Source organism: Pseudonaja textilis, chromosome Z (assembly GCF_049901715.1).
Source record: "Pseudonaja textilis isolate UNSWEBS1 chromosome Z, rPseTex1.2, whole genome shotgun sequence".
NCBI classification, from domain to species: Eukaryota; Metazoa; Chordata; class Lepidosauria; order Squamata; family Elapidae; genus Pseudonaja; species Pseudonaja textilis.
In genome coordinates this window covers 40,416,169-40,437,646 of record NC_142008.1, presented here as the reverse complement: position 1 = coordinate 40,437,646, position 21,478 = coordinate 40,416,169, and the positions used below count along the sequence as shown (strand labels likewise).

The 21,478-nt window shown below is 36.2% G+C and overlaps 2 protein-coding genes across 4 annotated transcripts in view; one reads left to right on the top strand and one right to left on the bottom strand.

Moving 5' to 3' along the window:
* Nucleotides 1-5,122, top strand: part of SCRN1 (secernin 1) — a 29,655-nt gene extending 24,533 nt beyond the window's left edge. For 2 of the 3 annotated variants that reach the window (XM_026708205.2, XM_026708203.2), the window contains 2 exons: nucleotides 2,550-2,709; nucleotides 2,979-5,122. In XM_026708205.2, the coding sequence (XP_026563990.1) occupies nucleotides 2,550-2,708 (159 nt within the window). In that variant the 3' untranslated portion in view covers nucleotide 2,709; nucleotides 2,979-5,122. The remainder of the gene's footprint in view (nucleotides 1-2,549; nucleotides 2,710-2,978) is intronic. The other variant, XM_026708204.2, reaches the window with a different exon arrangement.
* Nucleotides 5,123-7,723: 2,601 nt separating this feature from the next.
* Nucleotides 7,724-19,548, bottom strand: WIPF3 (WAS/WASL interacting protein family member 3). The gene is made up of 7 exons (XM_026708201.2): nucleotides 19,392-19,548; nucleotides 15,098-15,230; nucleotides 13,952-14,083; nucleotides 12,058-12,810; nucleotides 11,258-11,368; nucleotides 10,166-10,267; nucleotides 7,724-8,164 (listed from the first exon to the last, which is right to left on the bottom strand). The coding sequence occupies exons 1-7, from the start codon at nucleotides 19,410-19,412 to the stop codon at nucleotides 8,124-8,126; spliced, it is 1,293 nt and encodes a 430-aa protein (XP_026563986.1). The 5' UTR covers nucleotides 19,413-19,548; the 3' UTR covers nucleotides 7,724-8,123.
* Between the last annotated feature and the right edge of the window lie 1,930 nt (nucleotides 19,549-21,478).

The window sequence follows — 21,478 nt, the reverse complement described above, 5'->3', positions numbered from 1 at the left end:
TCAGTGATAGTACAATAGTGCTGAACAAGGATACTTACAATAGGTCCTTGGAGTTGTGGCTGTTGCAGTGTCTCCACGATCACATGATCACAATTCAAATGCTGGGCACTGCCTCACCTATTACAATGTTGCAGTGACCTGCAATCACGTGAAATCATATTTGCAACTTTCACAGCCAACTTCTGACAAGCAAAGCCAATGAGGAAGTGGGCAGGACATCTCACATGGCATTCCTGTGATCATAGGATGCTGAGTTTGCACATTACTTAATTATGGCAACTGAGGCTGCTGGAACTGCTATTGCAAGTTGTCATAGGTGATATGGTATTATATTCTTACAGATATCCCAGTCCCAATTACCAACAGTAAGCAAATATTTATATCTGTATTTATATCTGAAATGCTTACAATAGTATCTTCAGCTACTTTTTTTCAAGTGAACATATGCACTATAGGACATGCGCAGCCATAGAAACTGGATGAATGAATGAATAGCAGTATTGTCAAAAAAGAATTAATATTATAATTGTTCTTCCTAAGATGCCACGAATTTTTTTCTTTTATGATTTTAAATATTATCAATTAAAGGATAATTCATTCCAATGGTAGGAGGAATTTGGAAGTTTTTCAAAGCAAGATGCTTGCTTCCTCATCTCCCCCCCGCCCCGCTCCTTAATTGTAGCTGAAAAAATAGAGAGAGAAATAAGTGGAAAAAATAGAACTTTTCTAGGGGAGCTCCCATTTGTCCTAATCTCTTTCATGGGAAAGTGTTTTGTAATCATTTAAATATGAGTCAGCGGTGTGCAGCAGCAGCTGAAGAAGCTAATACAAATCTTGGTTGTATAAACAGAAGCATAAAATCAAAATCATGTTATATATTATACTGCTTTATAAATCCTTGGTGAGAGCACACCTAGAATACTGCATCCAGTTTGGTTACCACATAACAAAAAAAAGATGTTGAGATTTTGGAAAAAGTGAGGAAAACAGCAACCAAGATGATTAAAGGCCTGAACATTAAAACATATGAAGAACGGTTGCAGGAATTGGGTATGGATAGTCTACAGCAGGGGTCACCAACCATTTGTACCTCAAGGACAACCAAACTCATAACACAGGCAGGGGTGGGATTCAAATTTCTTAACAACCAGTTCTGTGGGTGTGGCCTAATTTGTGGGTGTGCCTAGGTGGTCATGTGACTGGCTGGGCATGTCTTGTATGTAAATATTATACATATTTATATATTGACTTTTTTTATAAAAAAAGAGCAACTTTACCCCAAATCAGGCAAAGCAGGCAGGAAGATTGAGTTGCTCACAGAATCACAGATTCATTCAGAGATCTTTGCCATCAGCTAGCTGAGTCTGTCACATAAAATTTGCTTGCAAATTTACTCACAACACACCATGTATGTACATATTGATTTTTTTATTTAAAAAAGAGCAACTTTTACCCAAAATCAGGCAAAGCAGGCAAGCAGATTGAGTTGCTCACAGAATCACAGATTCATTCAGAGATCTATCTTTCTGCCATCGGCTAGCTGAGTCTGCACTGCTTCAGTCCTAAGGAAAGTTAAAAGCAGAGCCAAAGATTTAAAGATTAGCTAGAAAGCAAGAAATCCATCGATTTCCTGCTTTCTAGCTAATCTAAATCTCCCGGCACAGCAGAACAGCTGATGGTCAGAAAAAGGAAAAATAGCAACTTAGCAGGCAAGTTTGCCAGGTAAGAAGTGAGTGGGCAGGGAGGGTTCCTAGAGGCTATGTGGGTGGCACAGTCTTGTGTTCCTACACAGCCTGGATTAATTGCTTTGCGGTGTGCTCTGGGGGTGACATTTCTCTGCGGACCACCAAAATTTTCTCACAGACCACCAGTGGGCCATGGACCACCAGTTGCTGATCGCTGGTCTAGAGAAAAGGACAACTAGGGGTGATATGATAACAGTTTTCCAATATTTGAGAGGCTGCCACAAAGTCAAGGGAGCAAGAAAGAATGGATGGAAACTAATCAAGAAGAGAAGCAACCTGGAATTAAGGAGAAACTCCATGACAGTGAGAACAATCAACCAGTGGAACAGCTTGCCTTTAGAAATTGTAGGTGCTTTATCACTGGAAGTTTTTAAGAAAATACTAGACAGCCAGTTGTCTGAAATGGTATAGAGTCTCCTGTTGAGCAGGGGGTTGGACTAAAAGATCTCTCTTCCAGCTTTATTTTGACTGAAGTATATTTCTTCCTGTATACTCCAGTCTTCTCTAACCTGTCATCTTCCACGTGTATTTAGTCAGCAACTTTCAGAATTTTGACCATGGAATTCTAGGAATTGAAGTTGTTACACACTTTTCAATAATTCTGAACGTTGCAGAATCTGGAAGTAACCAAGTTAGGAAAGTCTGGATTATAATTTGTCATTAAGTTTTATTATATGTATGGCACAATTCAGTCCTTTTTTGTTTTCTGAGAATTTTTACATGGGTGCATTCATAAGCATTTGTACAAGATGACAGCTTAAATCCTTTTAATCAATATTTCCTATTGGCCTTTGCATTCCTTAGGAAAAAGGTCAGGCATTAAGAAGAATAATGTTAAACCTTGAAAAACAGGGCTTGGAAGCAATGGAAGGCATTCTCTCTAGGTCTGAAATTCTTGATTCTTCAGAAATAGAAGACCTTTTTTATGACTGTGTAGATACAGAAATTAAATTCTTCAAATGAAGTGAGTCTTCTTCATGTTTTTTCCATACATTTATATTTGTATTTCAGCAAATGTTCTTCTAAAAGTAAAGAAGTCAACTTACCAGTAGATGTTCACATTCTTCTCTATCTCCTGAATTTGTGTTTACTTCAAAGCAATTTTTGGCACATATAAGAATAAAAAGCCAGCCTTCAGTACATTGTGGTTATTTTGCTATATGTATATATTTCTGCTGCATTTTAGATTGGCATTTGTAATTTGTAAACTAAGGCTTTTTTTTTTCATTTCAGTGCCCATAGACACTGTTAGCCTTTGCACAAGAACATAGAACTCGTCAAGCCTTGAAAGATAATCTCACCATATTGCCGAATTTGGGAGGAAGTATTTGTCTTTCTAGAGAAACTTTCCTCAGTAGCTGTATCCAGTTAACATCCTTTTTCATTATGTGTTGTCCTGTGTATGTTGTTAAAAGAGAAGATTCACTGATAGGTTCAGTTAGTAGATGCATGCTGGTCAGTGTAATGCTGGGAATTTTGTTTTATTTGGGCGACAAAACTTTAGAAATGAATAATTTTAGAAAAGACCATAGAGATCTCAATGTTGTTTTCAAATTAAACAGGATCTTTTGAGAACTTCCCTTGAAAATATTGATTCACTTTCAAAGGAAAGATGGTCCATTTTATAACTTCTAAATGATATTTTTGAATAGAAAACATGGAAATGTTAAAAAAAGGAAATTCCATTATAAAGGAGATAACTTTCAGCAATGGAATGCCTTCTCACTAATGCTAGTTTGAATGAGAATGAAATCAATTTACACAAACCTTAGAGAAATAGCCCACCTAGTTCTCTATTACACATTATTTCATATTTCTTTGTGCTGCATTCAAAACTTTTTTCCAAAAGTTTGGTTTAGAATGTTCCCAATATTATTGGAAATGTGTTGGGAAGGTTTCAAGTGAGGTAGAATGTTGAGGATACCATCTATCTTCTTTTCTTTAGGCAGCTAATGCCTATTACTACTTTGTCAAATAGCAGCAGTCATTTATAGCTACTTAAATAGAACAGGATCTAATCCAGTAAACAATTATCATTGTTATATAATTATGAATACAAAGATAGACTAAGATTGAATTTGCACATTTTGATTGACAGATAGTTAATAAGCTCAACATATTTGTATTTGTAGCAACCAAGATTGAGTTAAAATGGCATGTGTGGTAATGACATAACAAACTCCATACTCATGTGCTTGTATCTCATTGTCTGACACAGATAAGTAACAGTTTATCTTTATTTGCCAACAGCTTACAAGATAATAAACATAAGTATAAATACAGGAAATGAATATGAATAATTGGGGCCAATAGGACAGGGACGGTAGGCACGATTGTGCGCTTATACATGACTTTTTGTGTTAAGATGCATATTTTCCTCCATATCCCCAAATGCCTATGTTCACCGATTACATAAAATTAGAGCTACTTTCTTAAAGCAATTGAAAGTGAAAGTGTCCTCCAGGTTTTTGCACCCTGAATCCATTCTCTTTATGTAACTTGCTTATTGTCCATGCATCCAAATAACATTGGGCATTATTAAATACTTACCAAGTTCATCTTGGCCATCAGCAAGTTATTCCTCCTACTGTTGCTTTCTTAATGAAAGGTATAGAAGAAAGTGACTGTGCAGGTGAAGCCATCAGGCAGTGACAGGTGATTCTAGTCTCAAAACTATGGTGCTAATCCTATAATTCAAAACACCAGGATTCTAATATTATAGACATTTCCAACTATCAACTTCCAACTAAACTGTTGTAATCAGATCACAAATGTTGTTTATATTGTTCTTAACTTGGAACACTCATAAAACAAATGTCAAGAATGTCATTAATCACACAGATTCATAAGGTAAACAATAGTTTTAAAAATCATGCAGGAAGATAAGGAAAGTATTTTTCCACTGTACAAGGAATTGATTCCAAAGGGCCAGACTTTTTTCTAGTTCTTTCAATATATCTTGTCACTATGGAGATCTACAGACTTTCCTTAGTCAAGCAATTTTTCTTATTTGGACAGTTTACACAGCAAACAGCTATTTTTTTATGGCTTAAAATTTCAAAAAATAATGGTATCAAAAGGCAGCTGAAAAAGGGAAAAATATAATGTAAATGCATTGATTTGTGGACATTTTCTGTAAAATTCCAAATGTTCCAGCTATCCTACAAGATTTGACCATGCTCTCTTCCTGAGGATATGTTGGAATGTATAATACCTGACTAAAGCAGAATTAGTACATTTTAGGTATTTCTTGTAGGAAGTTGCTATCAGGAGTTTGTTGTCATTTGGTATATATGTATTAGACATTTATGATTGACCAAATTAATAAATTATTTCTGCACTGAAAGTATGTCTGAGTATTAAATATTTTAATATTATTCACTGAAATGCATTAGAGGTGTTTTTTTTTCTTTTTTCCAGTAAGAAATAAAATTGTGAAAACAAATAAATGTAAAAATTAGTTATTTTTGGAAGTTACTAAATCATATTATATTACATCATAGTTATATTGATTAGACACCACCATTCCATGTCTTATTTTTAAATATAAGGACTGAATGAGTAAATAGTGTCTTTTCATTTTCTTTGCTACAGGAAAGTCTCATTTCTTCCCCTTCTTTATTCCAGAAATAAGTTGTGCAAAAGGAAAAGCAACAGCTCTCATCCAGGAGAGACTTGCTTAGCTCTAACATTTTGTGCATATAGTTTCTAGTCGCTTTCACATTAAGCAGCCAAAGAGCTATTGCTGAAAGTAGACATACAAAACTAGCTGAAACAGCTACTGCAGTCCTATGGTTCCACCAGTAAGAGTAAGGTAGAAATGCAAATACAGTCTGGGTTTCCCTTTCCTCCTCAAACAACTTCTCTAAGCAAATTATCCTCAAACAAATCTGTACACTGTATTACACTGCAACATATGCATGACCAAAGGCTGCCGATATTGCAAGAATGAAACAGTCTATGATAGCTAGCTTTGCAAGAATGCTAAGCCATAATTCAGTTAAAAAAAAAAAACATTGTCTCTTCTGTTCAGAAATGCTCCCCTACCCCCACTGTTGTTCTTCCTGTTGCTTTTTGTGGAAAGCAAAATTGTGTGAGATAGGAAGCTATGTTTTCCTTATTCCCATTAGTTTGGTTCTTAAACTTTCCTTCCCATTCCTTTTCAAGTTGCATTTAAGTACGAGGGCGATCCACAAAATAGATTACGTTTTCGTCTGTAGCAAGAAGGGGCGAAGCTAGTGCGTCCATCTTTGGTCTGTGCATCCGCCGCTCAGTCTGCATCTAGTCGTGCTAGTGGGAGGTGCGTATCGTTGCCCATTATTTCACAGCAAACGTTTGAAATGTGTGCTGCAATTGAAAATCCCACGAGTTGTGAGGTGCGATCAGTGATAAGGTTTTTGTTGGCAAAAAACCATAAACCAATTGAAATTTTAATTGAAAAATTGAAAAACTAAGAAAAGCAATTCAGAACAAGTGTAGAGGAAAGTTAAGCTCAAAAATTTTGTTCCAAGCCAGGTCTTCATCCTTGGAAACAAGTGGTAGTCGCTTGGTGCAAGATCGGGGCTGAAGGGCGGATGAGGAAAAATCTCCCACTTGAAAGCATTCAGGATTTCTCGAGTGCGACTTGCTGTGTGTGGTCGGGCATTGTCATGCAAAAACAAAAATTTTGAGCTTAACTTTCCTCTACGCTTGGTCTGAATTGCTTTTCTTAGTTTTTCAATTTTTCAATCAAAATTTCAATCGGTTTATGGTTTTTTGCCAACAAAAACCTTATCACTGATCGCACCTCACAACTCGCGGGATTTTCAATTGCAGCACACATTTCAAACGTTTGCTGTGAAATAACGGGCAATGATACGAACCTCCCACTAGCACGACTAGATGCATACTGAGCGGCAGCGCACAGACCAAAGATGGCCACGCTAGCTCCGCCCCTTCTTGCTACAGACGAAAACGTAATCTATTTTGTGGATAGCCCTCGTATATACAGCATGTTATTTAGAGCCCAACTGTATAGCAGCTAGTTGAAGACTTCAGATGCTTCCTAAATAAGATATATTCCTTTACTCCATGCTCCAGTTCAAGTATTCTTTCTACTGGTAGGCTGTGTGTCGACGCCTAATTCAGAAGAATTTTGTCACTGAAGCCACTTATTGGAGAGTGAGAGACGGGAAAATATCTTTCTACTCTGCTCTGTAGAGGCAAGTGGTGGTGCAGGCATGTTTTGGCCTTCTACTCAAAAATAAGATAGCCTGAGATATAGGAACTTGCTTTTTATATTCAAAGTAGATCTTGTATTTTAGATCTTTTTCTGTTTTTGTGCATTTTTAATCCTTCTGACAGACAGAGGCATCAAATGGGCCAGCTTTCACAGGATCACAGAGGGATTGCTAATACAAGTCCTCACTTAACATTTAGCGACCTTTGAATGTTATGATGGCACTGAAAAAAACCCACCAGTCCTTGCACTTATGATCACTGATTATGGCCATGTGATTCTGATTCAGGCAGTTGGCCGTAGTGTCACATTTACAACGGTTGCAAGTAGTTGTGGTCATGTCATGATTGTTTGCTACAATCCCAAGAGGCTTCTGACACCAAAGTCAATGGGGAAGCCAGCAGAAGGTTGCAAGTCATAGTCACATGATATCCTCCTTAAGAATTGCAAGTAATTTGCTTAATGATGTGACAGAAAAGGTTATAAAATCGGGTACAGTCACGTGATGGCTCACTTAACAACCATACTGCTAAATGACACCTTTTCCAATCCCTATTGTGCCTGCAAGTTCAAGATTACATGTAACAACATTTTATGTTCTTAGGCTGATGAGCTTTAGAAGAAGTTAATGGAAAATGTTTTGTTTGCATTCTTCTTGCTTGGAGTATATTTGTGTCTATATGTGACATTCTTTTGAAAATGTTATACATCTGCACCACTGAAAAGCTACGATATATCCAAGAAAACAAAAGAGAAGACTTGCCAGGAATTTATATATGATATAATGTAAATCAGTAAATCAAATTTGGAAATCATGAATTAATTACAACAGAAACTCCATGGGAAACTGGACTGCATACAGTACAGGCAATCAATTTTACTTTACCAAAATATACCATATAAGAATGAACAGCTATGTAAATTACAATACTCGATAGCATTTAAAAATAAAATTCAGGCCAGCTTTAAAGCAATTTAAATCAAAATACATTATGTTGCAACTTTTTAAAATAAATGAACATGCACTCTCATTCTGGCCCATCTGCATCCAGCAGTCTTTTAAGTGCCATATTTGCCTGTACATATCACATGACTAACAAAAATATGCCCTACATTTTATACTGTTGAATATTTTTTTGAATACCCTTCAATTGTTGACCTCATCTTGCTTGCGTTCGTAAAGGGGGGTTGCTTGCTTTATCTGGAAAAGGAAAGGGTATGTTCCATGACACTATCTATGACACTTATCAATATCTTTCTCCAATAATCTAGAGTTTGAGCCATAAATCTGAAAGAACTATCAAAACAAATGTATAAACTACTTAGGTCAGTTGAAAACCTTCATAATACCTCTGAATTCAACTAAGATGCATGTGTAGGCATATATGTGTAGTTTGCACACACAATTCTCAAATCAGCAATTTAATCTATATAGAGGATTAAGAAATACATAGGACTTAAGATAGCAATTTCCCAATATGTACAGGTAGTCTTTGACCTACAATAACAACTCAGCGCAATTTTCCATTGCTAAGCAAGGCAGTTAAGTGAATTTTGTCCCATTTTACAAGTGGTTTTGCCTCTGCCTTTTTAAGCAAATCACTCCAATTATTTAGTGAGAGTGGTCATCCAATTTTCCCCATTGACTTTGCCTGTTGAAAGAGGGCTGGGAAGTTACAAATAGTGATCACGTGATCCTGGGACAGTGCAGCTGTCATAAATATATGCCAGTTGCTAACAGCCTGAATTTTGATCACATGACAATGTGGATGCTGCAATGGTCATGTTAAAAAAAGTCATAAGAAACTTTTTTCAGAGCCATTGCAACTTTTAAACAAAGTTGCTAAATCAATGGTTGTATGTCAAGGATCACCTGTAATGTGTTTCTTATCCAACTAAAATTAGCAATCTACACAAAGGACATGGCTTATTCAGAACGTCTAACTTAGTAGTTGGTAGTCAACAGTGTACCATGGACTCTACTGTGCTTACACTAATGATTCCCTCAAAATCCCCAATTTTTTTTTTTACCTCCTCTGTCATTTCTTAAAAGATTTATTTTTTTAAAGAACTATTTTAAAAATGTTTATGTCTATTTTTAAGAAGTGAAAGCTAGCATGCTTCAAAAGCTACCAGCTTCTAGCATGATATTTACTTGCCTTTGGATCATGGCAGAATCCTATTGAGATTAGTTCAGTACACAAAAGCTTCATTTACATTTGTTTAACTTTTCTCCTTTTAAATGAATATGTGAAACAATTATAGTTTTAATTAGAACAATTACATATATGTATATTTTCTTTTTAGTCAGGTTGTCTGCTGGTGATTGCTTGGATAACTCCAAGTCTTTTTGGCAAGGTTTTTCAGAAGTAGTTTGCTATTGCTTTGTTCCTAGGCTTAAGAGAAAATGACTGCCCCAAGGTCACCCAGCTAGCTTTTACGTAATTATACTTAACCATTGCATCAAACTGGCTGAGTAATTATGTACATATACATATGTAAAATAAAACCACATGTATGTATATAATTGTTCTAATAATAATTTCCTTCTGGTAAATGATTATTTGTGATCGGCTGTGTTTACTGTGAAAGTCATAATCTCAGTGCATCAAATTTCTATCCTTTAGTTACTCCATGCCATATACTGAAACCAGTTTTGAATCAAAGTAAACAAATCACTTTATGATGATGTTTCTCAGCCTGAGCAACTTTAAGCTATATGGACTTCAATTCCCCAGCCAACTGATGTCTCATGTAGATGAGACAATGAAGCATAAATAGCACTGGGCAAGGCTTATAGATAATAGGTATGGAGAACTATCATTCTTTTTAGAGATGTGCTACATTCAAAGGCAATTAATTTGTCAAAAACAGCAAAAACAAGTTTTAATGACTTTGAGATTGTTCTCAAGATGAGAGAGGACAAAGGGGTCCATGGTATAATCTTAATGTTTTAGATGACGCTGACAAAAGACATGCCACAGGGGCACATGGGCACTATGTACATAACACAAATTATGGGTACCAATGGGGACTCCTGTGATGTTTTTGAAAATCAACAGATATTTCTCTTCAGTGGCAGCACTGTTGCATGCATAACACTGAGAAAGCCTAGAACTCTCATAACTAGAGGGCAAAGATGAATGATAGCCCCTGTTTGGAAAGCATTTCAGATCATATTGAGGTAGAAATGTTGACTTACTTCTCGCTTCTTGGCTAGGATAAATTTTCTTAAAAGGCTTGAACTCCTCTGGCGGGGGAAAGTCTTCCATGGAATGGAAAGTGAATTTCGATTCAAAATCATCTGGAAAGAGTTTAATTTTTTAAAAAATCATGCTGAATTATAATAAGCAAAGTAACAAGTATGTACTACCGGTACATATATACCCATTATGGAATATAAAACAGAAGCACAATAAAATAATCCATCCAGTATATTCTCAATTCAGTTGCACTGTTTTATCATATTTTTTAAAATTCCATACACTTTGCTTAAAGTTCCTTGTTTAGCCTCATTCACTTCCACCAATTCTGAAGATATTAGAACTGCAGTACTCGCTCACCAACTTCTCTTTTGTATCTTACTGTTTCACTTTAAAAGATTAAATCCTATGATAGATCAGTTTAGTAAAATATTCAAGTAGTTTTCTTTGGAAAAATACTGAAATGATTTGGCAGTATTTTCTTATAAATAATGATAATAGTTGATCCTGGAGTTTTCCCCTATGTATGTCGCTAACTACTAATGCCTCTGCCTTTAAAATTCCTATATAAATGTCCATTTGTCTCTAAAAAAGTTCAAATTGATATTCAAAAGTTCAAAATGCCCCCCAGCAGCTCATGACCATTCACAAATATGATGGTAATTAAAAACGTCATTTTCTAACCAATGTTTGCATTATAACTAAAGGTTGTGTGCTTGATAACGCATATCAGAATAAGAATAATGCTGGTGTAACTGTACAGAAGAACCTTGACTGAATCAGGGAGCAGCAACCAATGATTTGTAACGTCTGCCTGCCTGTCTCCCTCCCTCCTTGTCTCACTATGGGTTCACTTAGCGACCATTTTGCTTAATAACTTGGTAGTTGGAACAGATTTTAGTCACTAAACAAAGGATGAGTGCATACTCTGACTTTCTTGAGCAGTTTGCATTACCATTCCCAAACAGGTCCTAATTTTAAAAAGCTTTCATAGATTGATAAGTCTGTAACCTTGTGATAAGAAAAGTTCTATGTTTTTGTATATACAATACTTGTCAACAGTAAATGACACAGTGCTATCTGTATAATACCTGGGTCTTGAGTAGCCGGTGGCCACGGAGATACTTGGGTGACTTGGCATTTGCTTGTGAGCTCAGTTGTGGGAGACCTTGCAGGAGGAACAGGTGGCGGCATCAACTTTGCTAAGAAGAATAAACATGCAAAAAAGAATAGAGTGATATTTGCATTCTTACCCCTCATTCTTGTTCCAAAAAGTTGAAGCAAAATGTGCATACATATTTTCTATTCATCCTCAGAATTAGCAGTGTAATTAGTCACAATTAACCAATGTGGGATTGCTGCCAGCACTCCCATCTTGTCCAGCATGCTTTTTTTTGTAGTTCCCCATATTTATTCTGTTCAAATCATCAGATTCAGTGAGGTATCAGCACTTTTAAACACAATTACTTAAGTGAAACTTATTTTGGCCTATGGGCAGAGAAAACCTTGAGCAATTTGTCGGAGCAAGGGTGTCAAACTTGCATCATCACCGCGACATCACGTGACATATCGTGACTTTTTTCCCCCTTCGCTAAACCAGGTGTGGGAATGTCCAGTGCATAATGCATCTGGGCTGCGGGCCACGAGTTTGACAGCCCTGTTAGAGGCTGTATGTTTAGTCAGCCTTGCAACCCAAGCAGGCATGTAGTCCTCCAAGGACAAGAGAGAGATTGTAGTTACATTCTAAAGCAATTTCTGTGTTGCACAATGTACAACACTAAGGATTCCAATCAGCTTCAGCTTTAAGTGTTTATAGAAAGGACATCCATACCCAATGCAAGTTATATTCCACAGGACGTAATCCAATAGGCATGCCACTGAAAGTAGTTACCTCCACCTCTTCTCCTTTTCTGCATTGCAGGAGCTTGCTGTGTGCTTGGAGGAGTAGGGGGAAGAGACACTGATTGAATGGGGAGCTTTTGCAACTGGCTCTTGGGAGGCATTAGGGGAGCAGAATTGCTGCTGCTGTTTGAGGCACTGTTATAGGTTGGTGATTGTGGTGAAAACATTGAGGTTCGGGGTGAAGAAAAAGTAGACATAGGTCCTGGGAGAGGTGGTGGTGGTGGTGGTGGTGGTGGCGGTATGGGGGGAGAATTATGTTTTAGGTCCAGCTGGGAGGAACTTGGGCTGGAACATTCATTACTTTTGCCTGGAATCCCATAGGGAGATGATGGAGACAAGGGTAATGGTGGTGCAGGTGGTATGTACAATGGGGAGGTGTGGCTTTTAGAAGTTCTAATCTGAGAGGATGCAGCATCAGCAGCAGCCATGTCTGGGGAAGAGAACTTATTAGGATATTCAGAATGAGGAGGTGGTACAGGGGGCGGAGGAGGAAAGTAAAGTGATGGCTTGCCAGAGGGAGGTGGTAATGGTGGTGGAGGAGGTGGAGGAGATGGTACTGAACTAGGAGGAGGAGGAGCAGGGATGCTGGGGTGAGCTGGGATAGCATGGATCTGAGATGCTTCTGACTCATCTGCTTGAGTAGGGCCACTTGGGAAGATCTGAAAGTTGCCACCGGACTTCCCATTATTGTTCAGTGGGACTGGGGCTGTTTTGGCAATAGGTGGCTTTCCAGTCCTATTCACTGAGAAAAGGAAGCAAGAATAAATAAATCACTCTTCATTTTGAAAACTGCATTCAACAATTCATCCTTTGAATAGTCTAAATTATTCTCATTGTAACTAAATCTATATAATTCATCCAGATTATTAGATTCAAATGAAGAAAACAAGAGGATTTAAAAAAAATAACTCAACTTCTTAATTGGTTGTCCTACTATCAATTAGCTATTGCAATCCTGCCAATTCATTTTCAGAGATTACAGATCCTGCAGTTCCATTATTCCAGGAATCAGAAGGATCTAAATTTTGCTACATTCTGTTGCCAGCCAAAAAACCAAACTAAAATAGTTCTGTAGAAAGAAGGAATTGTTCCTGCACATCTCAATTACAGAGGTGAGAGGAATGTCTCCAGGCAACAGCTACACTCTGATGGATTCAGGAACCGCTGTCTTTCCACACAGCATTGTAGCTTAACAATCTACTGTGCCTGAAATCTGTTTTTTCTCTCACTTGCTTGATTTGATAGTTTAACTCTGATTTCCCTGTCTTGCTGACAAACAATGTTTATAAGACCAAGAGAAGGTCTTGGTCACTTTTATTACTTTAAGTTGCATTATCCTTGGCTATACTAGAAAAACATTCAGAAATAATAGCTAGCATGAATCATAGCAGCTGGCTTGATTATACTGGCATGATAGCTAGCATGATTATTAATTGGCTTGATTATACTGACTAGATTATGAAACAGCACATTGTTTAAAGGCCTTGAGGTTTTTGAGTTAATTTATTGTGCAAGGCAAAAATGATGGCCAAAAGAATCCTAATATAACAAAATATGAGAACAAATATTGCAAATAATGGGAAGAATATGCATGTTTTTTGTTAATGCAAACATAAATACTATGCAATAACCAATTTGTACTCAGACAATAAATAGCAAAGTGATTTTGCATTTTATGCAATTGACAGATTCCAAGAAAACTTTCTATAAGTATAGCTAACATACTACAAGATCAGCTCTTATTTGCACTCCAAATCTTCCAGTCTTTTTTGAATATTAATTTTATATACAAAAGTACAAATTAGCATGTCCTAACTTACATCACAAAGAAATATTCTGATTTTTTTTTCCGTTGAGACTCCATTGCAAACTGGATTCTTTACCTGCTAAGTCTCTTTGGCCTACTGGTCTCAGAACAGGGAATCCTTCTGCAAAAAGGTTCCCTAATGCCTGAGGTATTTCACTGCTGCAATTTCCAGGGCTTCCTCCATCTTTGCTGGGCTTTCTTCTATCAGCTGTGAAGGAGGAGGAGAAGGAGGAGGGGTATTATTTCAGCTTTTGGTTTTTCTGCTCTTTTTCTTTTGGCATAAAATGAGCAGAGGCTAATTGCTGTGTACATACAACACAGTGATGGTTAAACAAATTATAACTGGCATGATTCAGCTAGTAAGCATGATTAGCATATGTTGTGGCTGGATTCACATAATACACTAAGCCAGAAAAAAATGTTTTTAATATATAACTAAATGCTAAATATATAACTGAGCAAACTGTATTATGGCTTAGTTCTGATGTGAAATCTCTATGTCTTACAATTATTAATATAACAAAAAGCAGTATTTTCTGCTGCATATATTAAGACAGAAATATTCACTGCAATCTTGATAATATAACTGTGCATATATATTATTATTTAAAAGAGGAACTTAGATGTTACCACTTAGGTCAATCAATACATTACATGCTGGGATTAAAATATTTTACTTTTTTGCTTCTTTATTCCACTGCTTCCTCTTTACCTTGTTAATTTTAAAGTTTTTATCTTACTGCAATTTTCCTTACTTATTTTGTCTGGAAGGTATTAAATTAACTGGGAAACATTTGATTTTTTTTAACATAGAAAACTGTCAGTTTATTTCCCTTGTGAAAGGTATGAATGAATAACTGACAAGTCTTCAGAATGGCTGAAAAAAGAAAGGAGGAGGAGGAATTAAGAATGGATTTAAGAATGAATCCAAAATACAGCATGAATCTAAAATATAAAATACTGTATATGGGATAATTGGAAGACTTGAAAATTATTCCTCTAATTAATATGGTAAAAAGTTCAGCATATTGAAGAAAAATATTAGTTTGATAAGATTCATTTTCAAATAATCAGGCCAATATAAGAAACTTTCATCAGAAAAATGAAAGTGAGTCATTAAAACAATTTCGCAATCAAATAAAAAGGTTTCTGCCAAAAAAGGGCTTTTAATGCAAAAATTACTGAGTGGCCATTGGAGCACGTCCATCAACAGAAAACTTACTGTCCAACTGTGGAGCACTGCGATCATTGGTTTGGGTTACTCTTCTCAGTCGAGTCCCTCTTTGGATCTCATGTAATAAAGCACTTCGACTTTTGGATTCCTCCCTTTTCACTTTGGGTGGTTCTGTGTTTGTCTGTCAGAACAACAGGTTAAAATTCCAGACATCAGGGGGGACAATGACAGGGAGAAGTATCTAGCAACATTTGGTTGCTTGATGATCACCACACTGCATACTCTCCATTTGAAGTTTGATAGTCAACACCAGCATCTTAAAACATGGGCCAGAAATTGTATTTGTTAGATGTACTTTATGTTTGCCTCCAGGAATTCAGAGTATACTATTCTCTCCTCCAGCTTTTTCTCATAACAAAGCTGAGAGAGTCGGAGCTCCTCTGACTAAGGATAGATTGCAAGCTGAAGTTTCCTGGTTATAGTTCTCCTCCTTAAACCCTACACCATATTGGATTTCCCTAATTGGTCACCAGTGCCAATCTTTTAACACTTAAGAGATGTTGGTATCTACTATTTTGAATTACAATTCTGTTAGCCAAATTTACTAGGCATTTCTTCAAGATAATATAGTGCTTCCATCACTATCATGGTCCTTGGTCTACTTGAATTTTTACAGGTTCTTTCATTAAAAACATTGCTTTCTGGTAAGTGATTGACAACTGGAACATGCTGATCACAAGTTCTTTTAACTGAAGATATTACAAATTGCAAATGCAGTATGAATTATTTTCATTTAAAAGCACTTTTTCCATTTCAGCTTATAATCACAGACAATTGTACTGATGAACATACTAGTAAAGCCAAAATTAACAATTTATTTTTTCTTGAGAATCTCAATTGTTTTTTTATTTTTTTTATTCAATGGAGAAGATAGTTGAAAATACATCATCATATCAGTTTGGAGTCAAAGCAACTGAAATACATCCACAAAACATGATTAGGATCAGGCAAAGGGATAACTTGCATTTGTTTCCTTTATCCCACACTGAAGCACTTTACTAGGGAATTCTATTCAGATATAATCAAACTTACATTTTAAAGATCTCCCTTCGGCAGCATTCAAATAAAATAATTGTTATACCATCTAATCATTTTTTATTTCTTGTGATTGGGTATGGCAGTTTTTTTAAAAAGGGATTTGCCATTGCCTTCTTTCTAAGAACTGAGAGAAGAAATGGCTGAAAGTCACCCAACTGATTTCATGCTGATACAACTCACGGTCTTTTGGTTTCTAGCTGTAAGCTCTGATTACTACACAAAAATCGTACAACAGTTAAACTTTTGGGCTTGGACGTCATCCCCAAATAATGAAGTCTGTTGTTTCCAAAGCAATCAAGATAATTGGTGGACTTGATATCATATAACTTAAAGTCAATTTGCATTTTATGGACAATCTCCAAAAGACATCTTTGGATTGTAAATTAGAAACAAGGAAGGGGGAATCAAGTATTCAATGGTAGGGCAAATGTGTTGGAATTGCAGCTTCTAGAGTAATGTAATTACAATCCTAATTAAATCTGCAGAGCACCAAGTTGAGAAAAATTGGATTATACTTTAAATTTTTAATGAAATGTAATGCCATTCAAAATAAGGTTGTCTCATAATAAAATATAAAAATAACAAAATATAATAATCTGACCTGGAAGCACCTTTGACTTGGAGTGAGACTGGCAGATCTGCCTATATAGAAACTTTATACATCACCAGAATCCATTTGAAAGTTAACCTAGATGAAGTTTTTCCCTTAATTCTGCTATGACCATTTTGTATTACATGAAAAAATGTATTGGGTGTTTGCTTTGATATTAAAGTGATGGGCACATCTACTCATATAAGGAACATTTACACAAGGAATTTTATTTTAGTTTTATCTTAGCAGAATTATTATACCCAGACAGAAATCTAGTGACAGTTAAAACATGTGTAAGAGACAAATAAAATATGGTTTTCCCCATTTAAAATGAAAAGTTAAACTTACAACCTTTCCAATAAAGAAAAAAAAGCTCAAGTGCTACTTCCCACTTTTGATCTGTGTCTCAAAACGGTTTCCTTTCTCTACAACAAGCAATCAGTTAGAAAGGACTGCATGTAATGGTGGATTTTCTGATTTCATGTGAACAATGTGTGTTAAGAAAAATTCCTGGTGAAAATGTTTGGCTCCCCCCCCCCTACTTTTTGGACATCACTGTGTAATAGGATACCATCTATCAGTCAAGATAGTAATAAGGGGAGGAGAATGGAAGGGATGGGCTTTAGGAAGTGATAAGTAGTAACAAGTAACTCTCCCCCTCTCACATTGTACACTTTCTTTGCCAAATCAGGAAAGTACTCCCATCAGACAGATGAAGCAGGTGAACAAGGTCTTGAAAGACATGGGAAGCCCACCCATTCACCCACCCGCCACAACCCACCAATCAATAGACTGAAATAAATGATTAAGTATATGGAAGTGAATCTCCTGCATTAACAAGTAACTTTGCTGGTCCAATAGACACAAGTTCAATGGATTTATTTTGACGGTTCAAAAAGCACCAAACTTGTACTCAGTCAGTAACTGTGCCCAATTCCTTTTACCCAGATGAAAGGAAAATAAAATGGCAGCAGAGGGGAATGGAACTCAGGATGGAATGTGTCTGTAGAAACCTGAAATATTCAATCAGCATTGGGCTACCTCCACCCCTTAAGATAGTCTAACTGTACTGAGTCAGCAAAGCATGTCAGATACCTGGTTTGAAAGTTAAGAAGAAAATGCTACTCTCTAAAACTAAAATGGCCAAAGATGCAAGCTGAGAACATGATACAGGCAAATCCTGGGGATATGGAAGAATAAAGAGGTTGTCAGGCCATGTTCACATGATAATTAGATGCAAGTGAGGAAAGGTTTTCAAGTTGTTTCAGTTCTGAAATAAGCAAGACATGCTCCTGTAAACATATGTAAAGCTCTTATCTCTCACGGTTCAATAACTTACTTCTTGCACAATGGAAAGGAAGGAAATCTGCTAGAGATTAAATCTGCTAGAGAACAATCAACCAATGGAACAGCTTGCCCTCGGAAGTTGTGGAAGCATCATCACTTGAGACCTTCAAGAGAGATTGGACTGCCATTTGTCAGAAATTGTAGGGTAGGGGTCTCCTGCTTGAGCAGGGGGTTGGACTACATGACCTATAAGGTCCCTTCCAACTTTGATTACCTGTTATCTGTTTTAATCCTTGTTTTAGAAATTAAGCAGCACCATACATTACTAGAATAGAGAATTACTGGTGAATGCTGTCCTAAATGGGCAAGTAAGATTTTGGAAGAGTTTCACATTAAATACTGAATTTATTTTTGAACAGTCATACATCATATTTGCCTTTCAGTGTAATTATTTTTAATTGTTCATCAACAGTCAATTAGCTTTTGCTAGGACTTTCATTTTGGTTGTTCTGTGACATTTCCAATTTGCAGTTATTCTGCCTAAAAACATACCTAATAAAAGCAGAAATGTTTGAGAACATTCAAGAAATAATTTGGTTTTCAACTTTTGCATGCTATGATAATCACAAGAGAGAGGGCAAAAGCATATTTAAAGGGTAATAAGGTTAGTAGTGCCTTTTATGTTAGAGTATAATAGGGAGAACAATTTAGAGTCCACAGGCTGTAGCTAATCATCAGATTCCTTTTTTCTGCAACTCACAAACATAATACAATATATGCAAAATTAAATCAAAATTCAGATTGTCATGCTACTATCATACTGTATCTGTGCTATTCCCTCTTTAACATAATCTCTGAATGCCATCCTATTTTTATATATACCTAACTTTAAATTATAGTTGACTAAAAATCTGAAACATAATGAAAAGGTCACATATTATTTTTGCCTGTTCATGCATAAAACACACAGACCCTATTTAGTATATAAACACTGTAAGTATTTTAAATGGTTAGCCACAAATTTTCCTTCTCTCTACCAGAAATATAGTGTTAGCTCTTCTAGATGGCACATTCAGGTGGGGTAATATTGGCACCAGAAGATTTCCTGGGGGATGATGTAAAATCTTATTAATAGCTTCTATTCTTATGACTACATTTGTTGCCAAAAAGAGGGTCATTTTGAAATGCTGTCTGATAAATTAACCTACATAACTCACCTTCAAATTCCTTGATACATTTCTGTTTCACACACATAGATATATACTGTTTTCAAAAGCTGAATGTTCTATGTTCAAATGCTGTTACAGCACACATTACAGTGAAATGTATAGCCTTTTCTTTTGGAGAACATCAAGCAATACTTACTGTGAAGAACTGAAGAAACATAACTTTAAAAGGTCCTTATTTTCAAATCATCCCTTTAAATTCTGATTCCAGCAGCTTTCCTGGTAGTTTTGCTGTAACTCTGCTATTAGACTAGGGCCACTCCTGGGCAAACTCTTGGTTTAAATTTAGAACCAACAGCTGTGGGGTTTGTTTTTCATTCATATGCCCACAAGTTGTGTCATATGGATGTACTACACAGTAGTTATTTTTTCTCCTCATAAGAATACCATTTGTTGGAATGCGACAAGGGGGAAAATAGGAGTAGAAAAAAATCTTAATGTATCATTTTATTTTTAAATCAGAATTAGTACACACACACACAAACACACATCATTGAAATATATTTACTGTATTTCTATTTATATTATTTCCCCTCCTGATTTTCTTATACCAGACAGTTCTGATGACCAAACATAGGTTCATAGGACTAGAAGGGACCTTGGCAGTCCAGGGGTTTCCAACCTTGGCAACTTTAAGCCTGGAGGACTTCAACTCCCAGAATTGGCTAGCTGGGGAATTCTGGGAGTTGAAGTCCTCCAGGCTTAAAGTTGCCAAGGTTGGAGACCCCTGTTCTAGTCTAACCCCCTTGTCCAAAGCAAGAGTCCTCATACCATCTTGGACAAATGGCTGCCCATTTTTTTCCTGAAAATTTCAGCAATGGAACACTCACAATACTGGGAGGCAAAAATATTCCATTGCTTAATAATTCTCACTGCCAAGAATTTCCTGCTTAGATATTATCCTAACATGCTTTCACCCATTGCTAGTTTCAGGTAACAAGAGTGAATGCCACATCTCCAGGTAGATTAGCTTGTTCAATGTTTGGCCAAATCTGGTCAGTCATTTGTGTCCTTGAACCTTGTGCTTTCCCCCAACTTTGATTATATATCTATATCCTGCTAAATCATAATTGATTCATAGACTCTTACAACAATATAAGACAGAATAAAACCATTATAACATCAACAGACTGGAATAAAGCAAAACTGCTGTAGATGATACACACGATTGTGATGTTAACCATTACGATCTAAAAAAAGATTGGGAGATGGACACATTAACAGATCACCTTTTACTTATTCCAACATACTCCAAGCATAACAGTGACTTACCAAGTCCTGATGTTTGTTTGCTTGGTAATGGGTAAAAATTTTAACTCCCTAACATACATTGTTGGAATCCTTGGAGGTCTTTTTTAAGCCCTTGTGATTACTGTATATTATTGTTACTTATTAATCCCACTTTAACAGACTTTTATGAACAAAGTATTAGAGGCTAATGTTTTAAAATATGTTGATAGAGTACATTCTTCATTTTTAGGTCCTTCTTGGAGAGAAGTGGAATATAAAAAGTTAAAAATAAACACCTATCAAAAAAACCCCACTTTCTTGATTTCCCCCCTAGAGATCAAAAGGAACAAGAAAGAAAAGGTTACTTCTTTTATTAAAACCCACATATGCCTCTGCAAATAAGAATAAAATTAATCCCCATGACCTTCCTTTATGAAATCAGAACATAAACAGTTGGTAGTCATTTTCTTTGGCAGCCATTAGGGGATATTCTATTATTTCTTATATAAGGAATTCGCGTTAAATAACAAGTACAGTTTTTCTTTTTAAAAAGGATGGAATTACTCATGCATTTAACAGGCTAGATTGTCAGGAGAAAGGACTCAGTAAATCTTTTTTCTTTATCAAACTCAAAAAAATCTTCCCAATATGCCTAAGTGGAGAAATATAAAATCTCATTGAAATGGCAAATAAAGTGTCCAAACCAGAGTTAACAGATGTTAGCTTGGCTTGATTTAGTTTGCATATTTTTGTTGTCAATTCATGTATGTTCTAGAGGTATGAGATGCAGCCAGATTCAATCCATACACTTCTCCACAGTCCTGTTCTTAATATCTAGATTTACCGAGATCAAATAATTGCCACTACATTTATCCCTCACCAAAAATTCTGTATAGATACTAGGGAAAATTAGGCAGTACTTATGGAACTGAATAATAGTTCGGCCTTGCAAACTTCTGCATGGCTAGAGAAGGCCACCTAGTGATATGATGTCAC

Bases quoted from the DNA above. Each gene is read 5' to 3' on its own strand.
- WIPF3 (XM_026708201.2), bottom strand. From the start codon at position 19,412: ATGTTTCTTCAGTTCTTCACA. The intron at 14,084-15,097 runs GTAAGTTTTCTG...CCTCCTTCACAG, and splicing joins CAGTGCTCCACAGTTGGACA to CTGATAGAAGAAAGCCCAGC. The intron at 10,268-11,257 runs GTATTATACAGA...AACTCTTTCCAG, and splicing joins ACCGGCTACTCAAGACCCAG to ATGATTTTGAATCGAAATTC.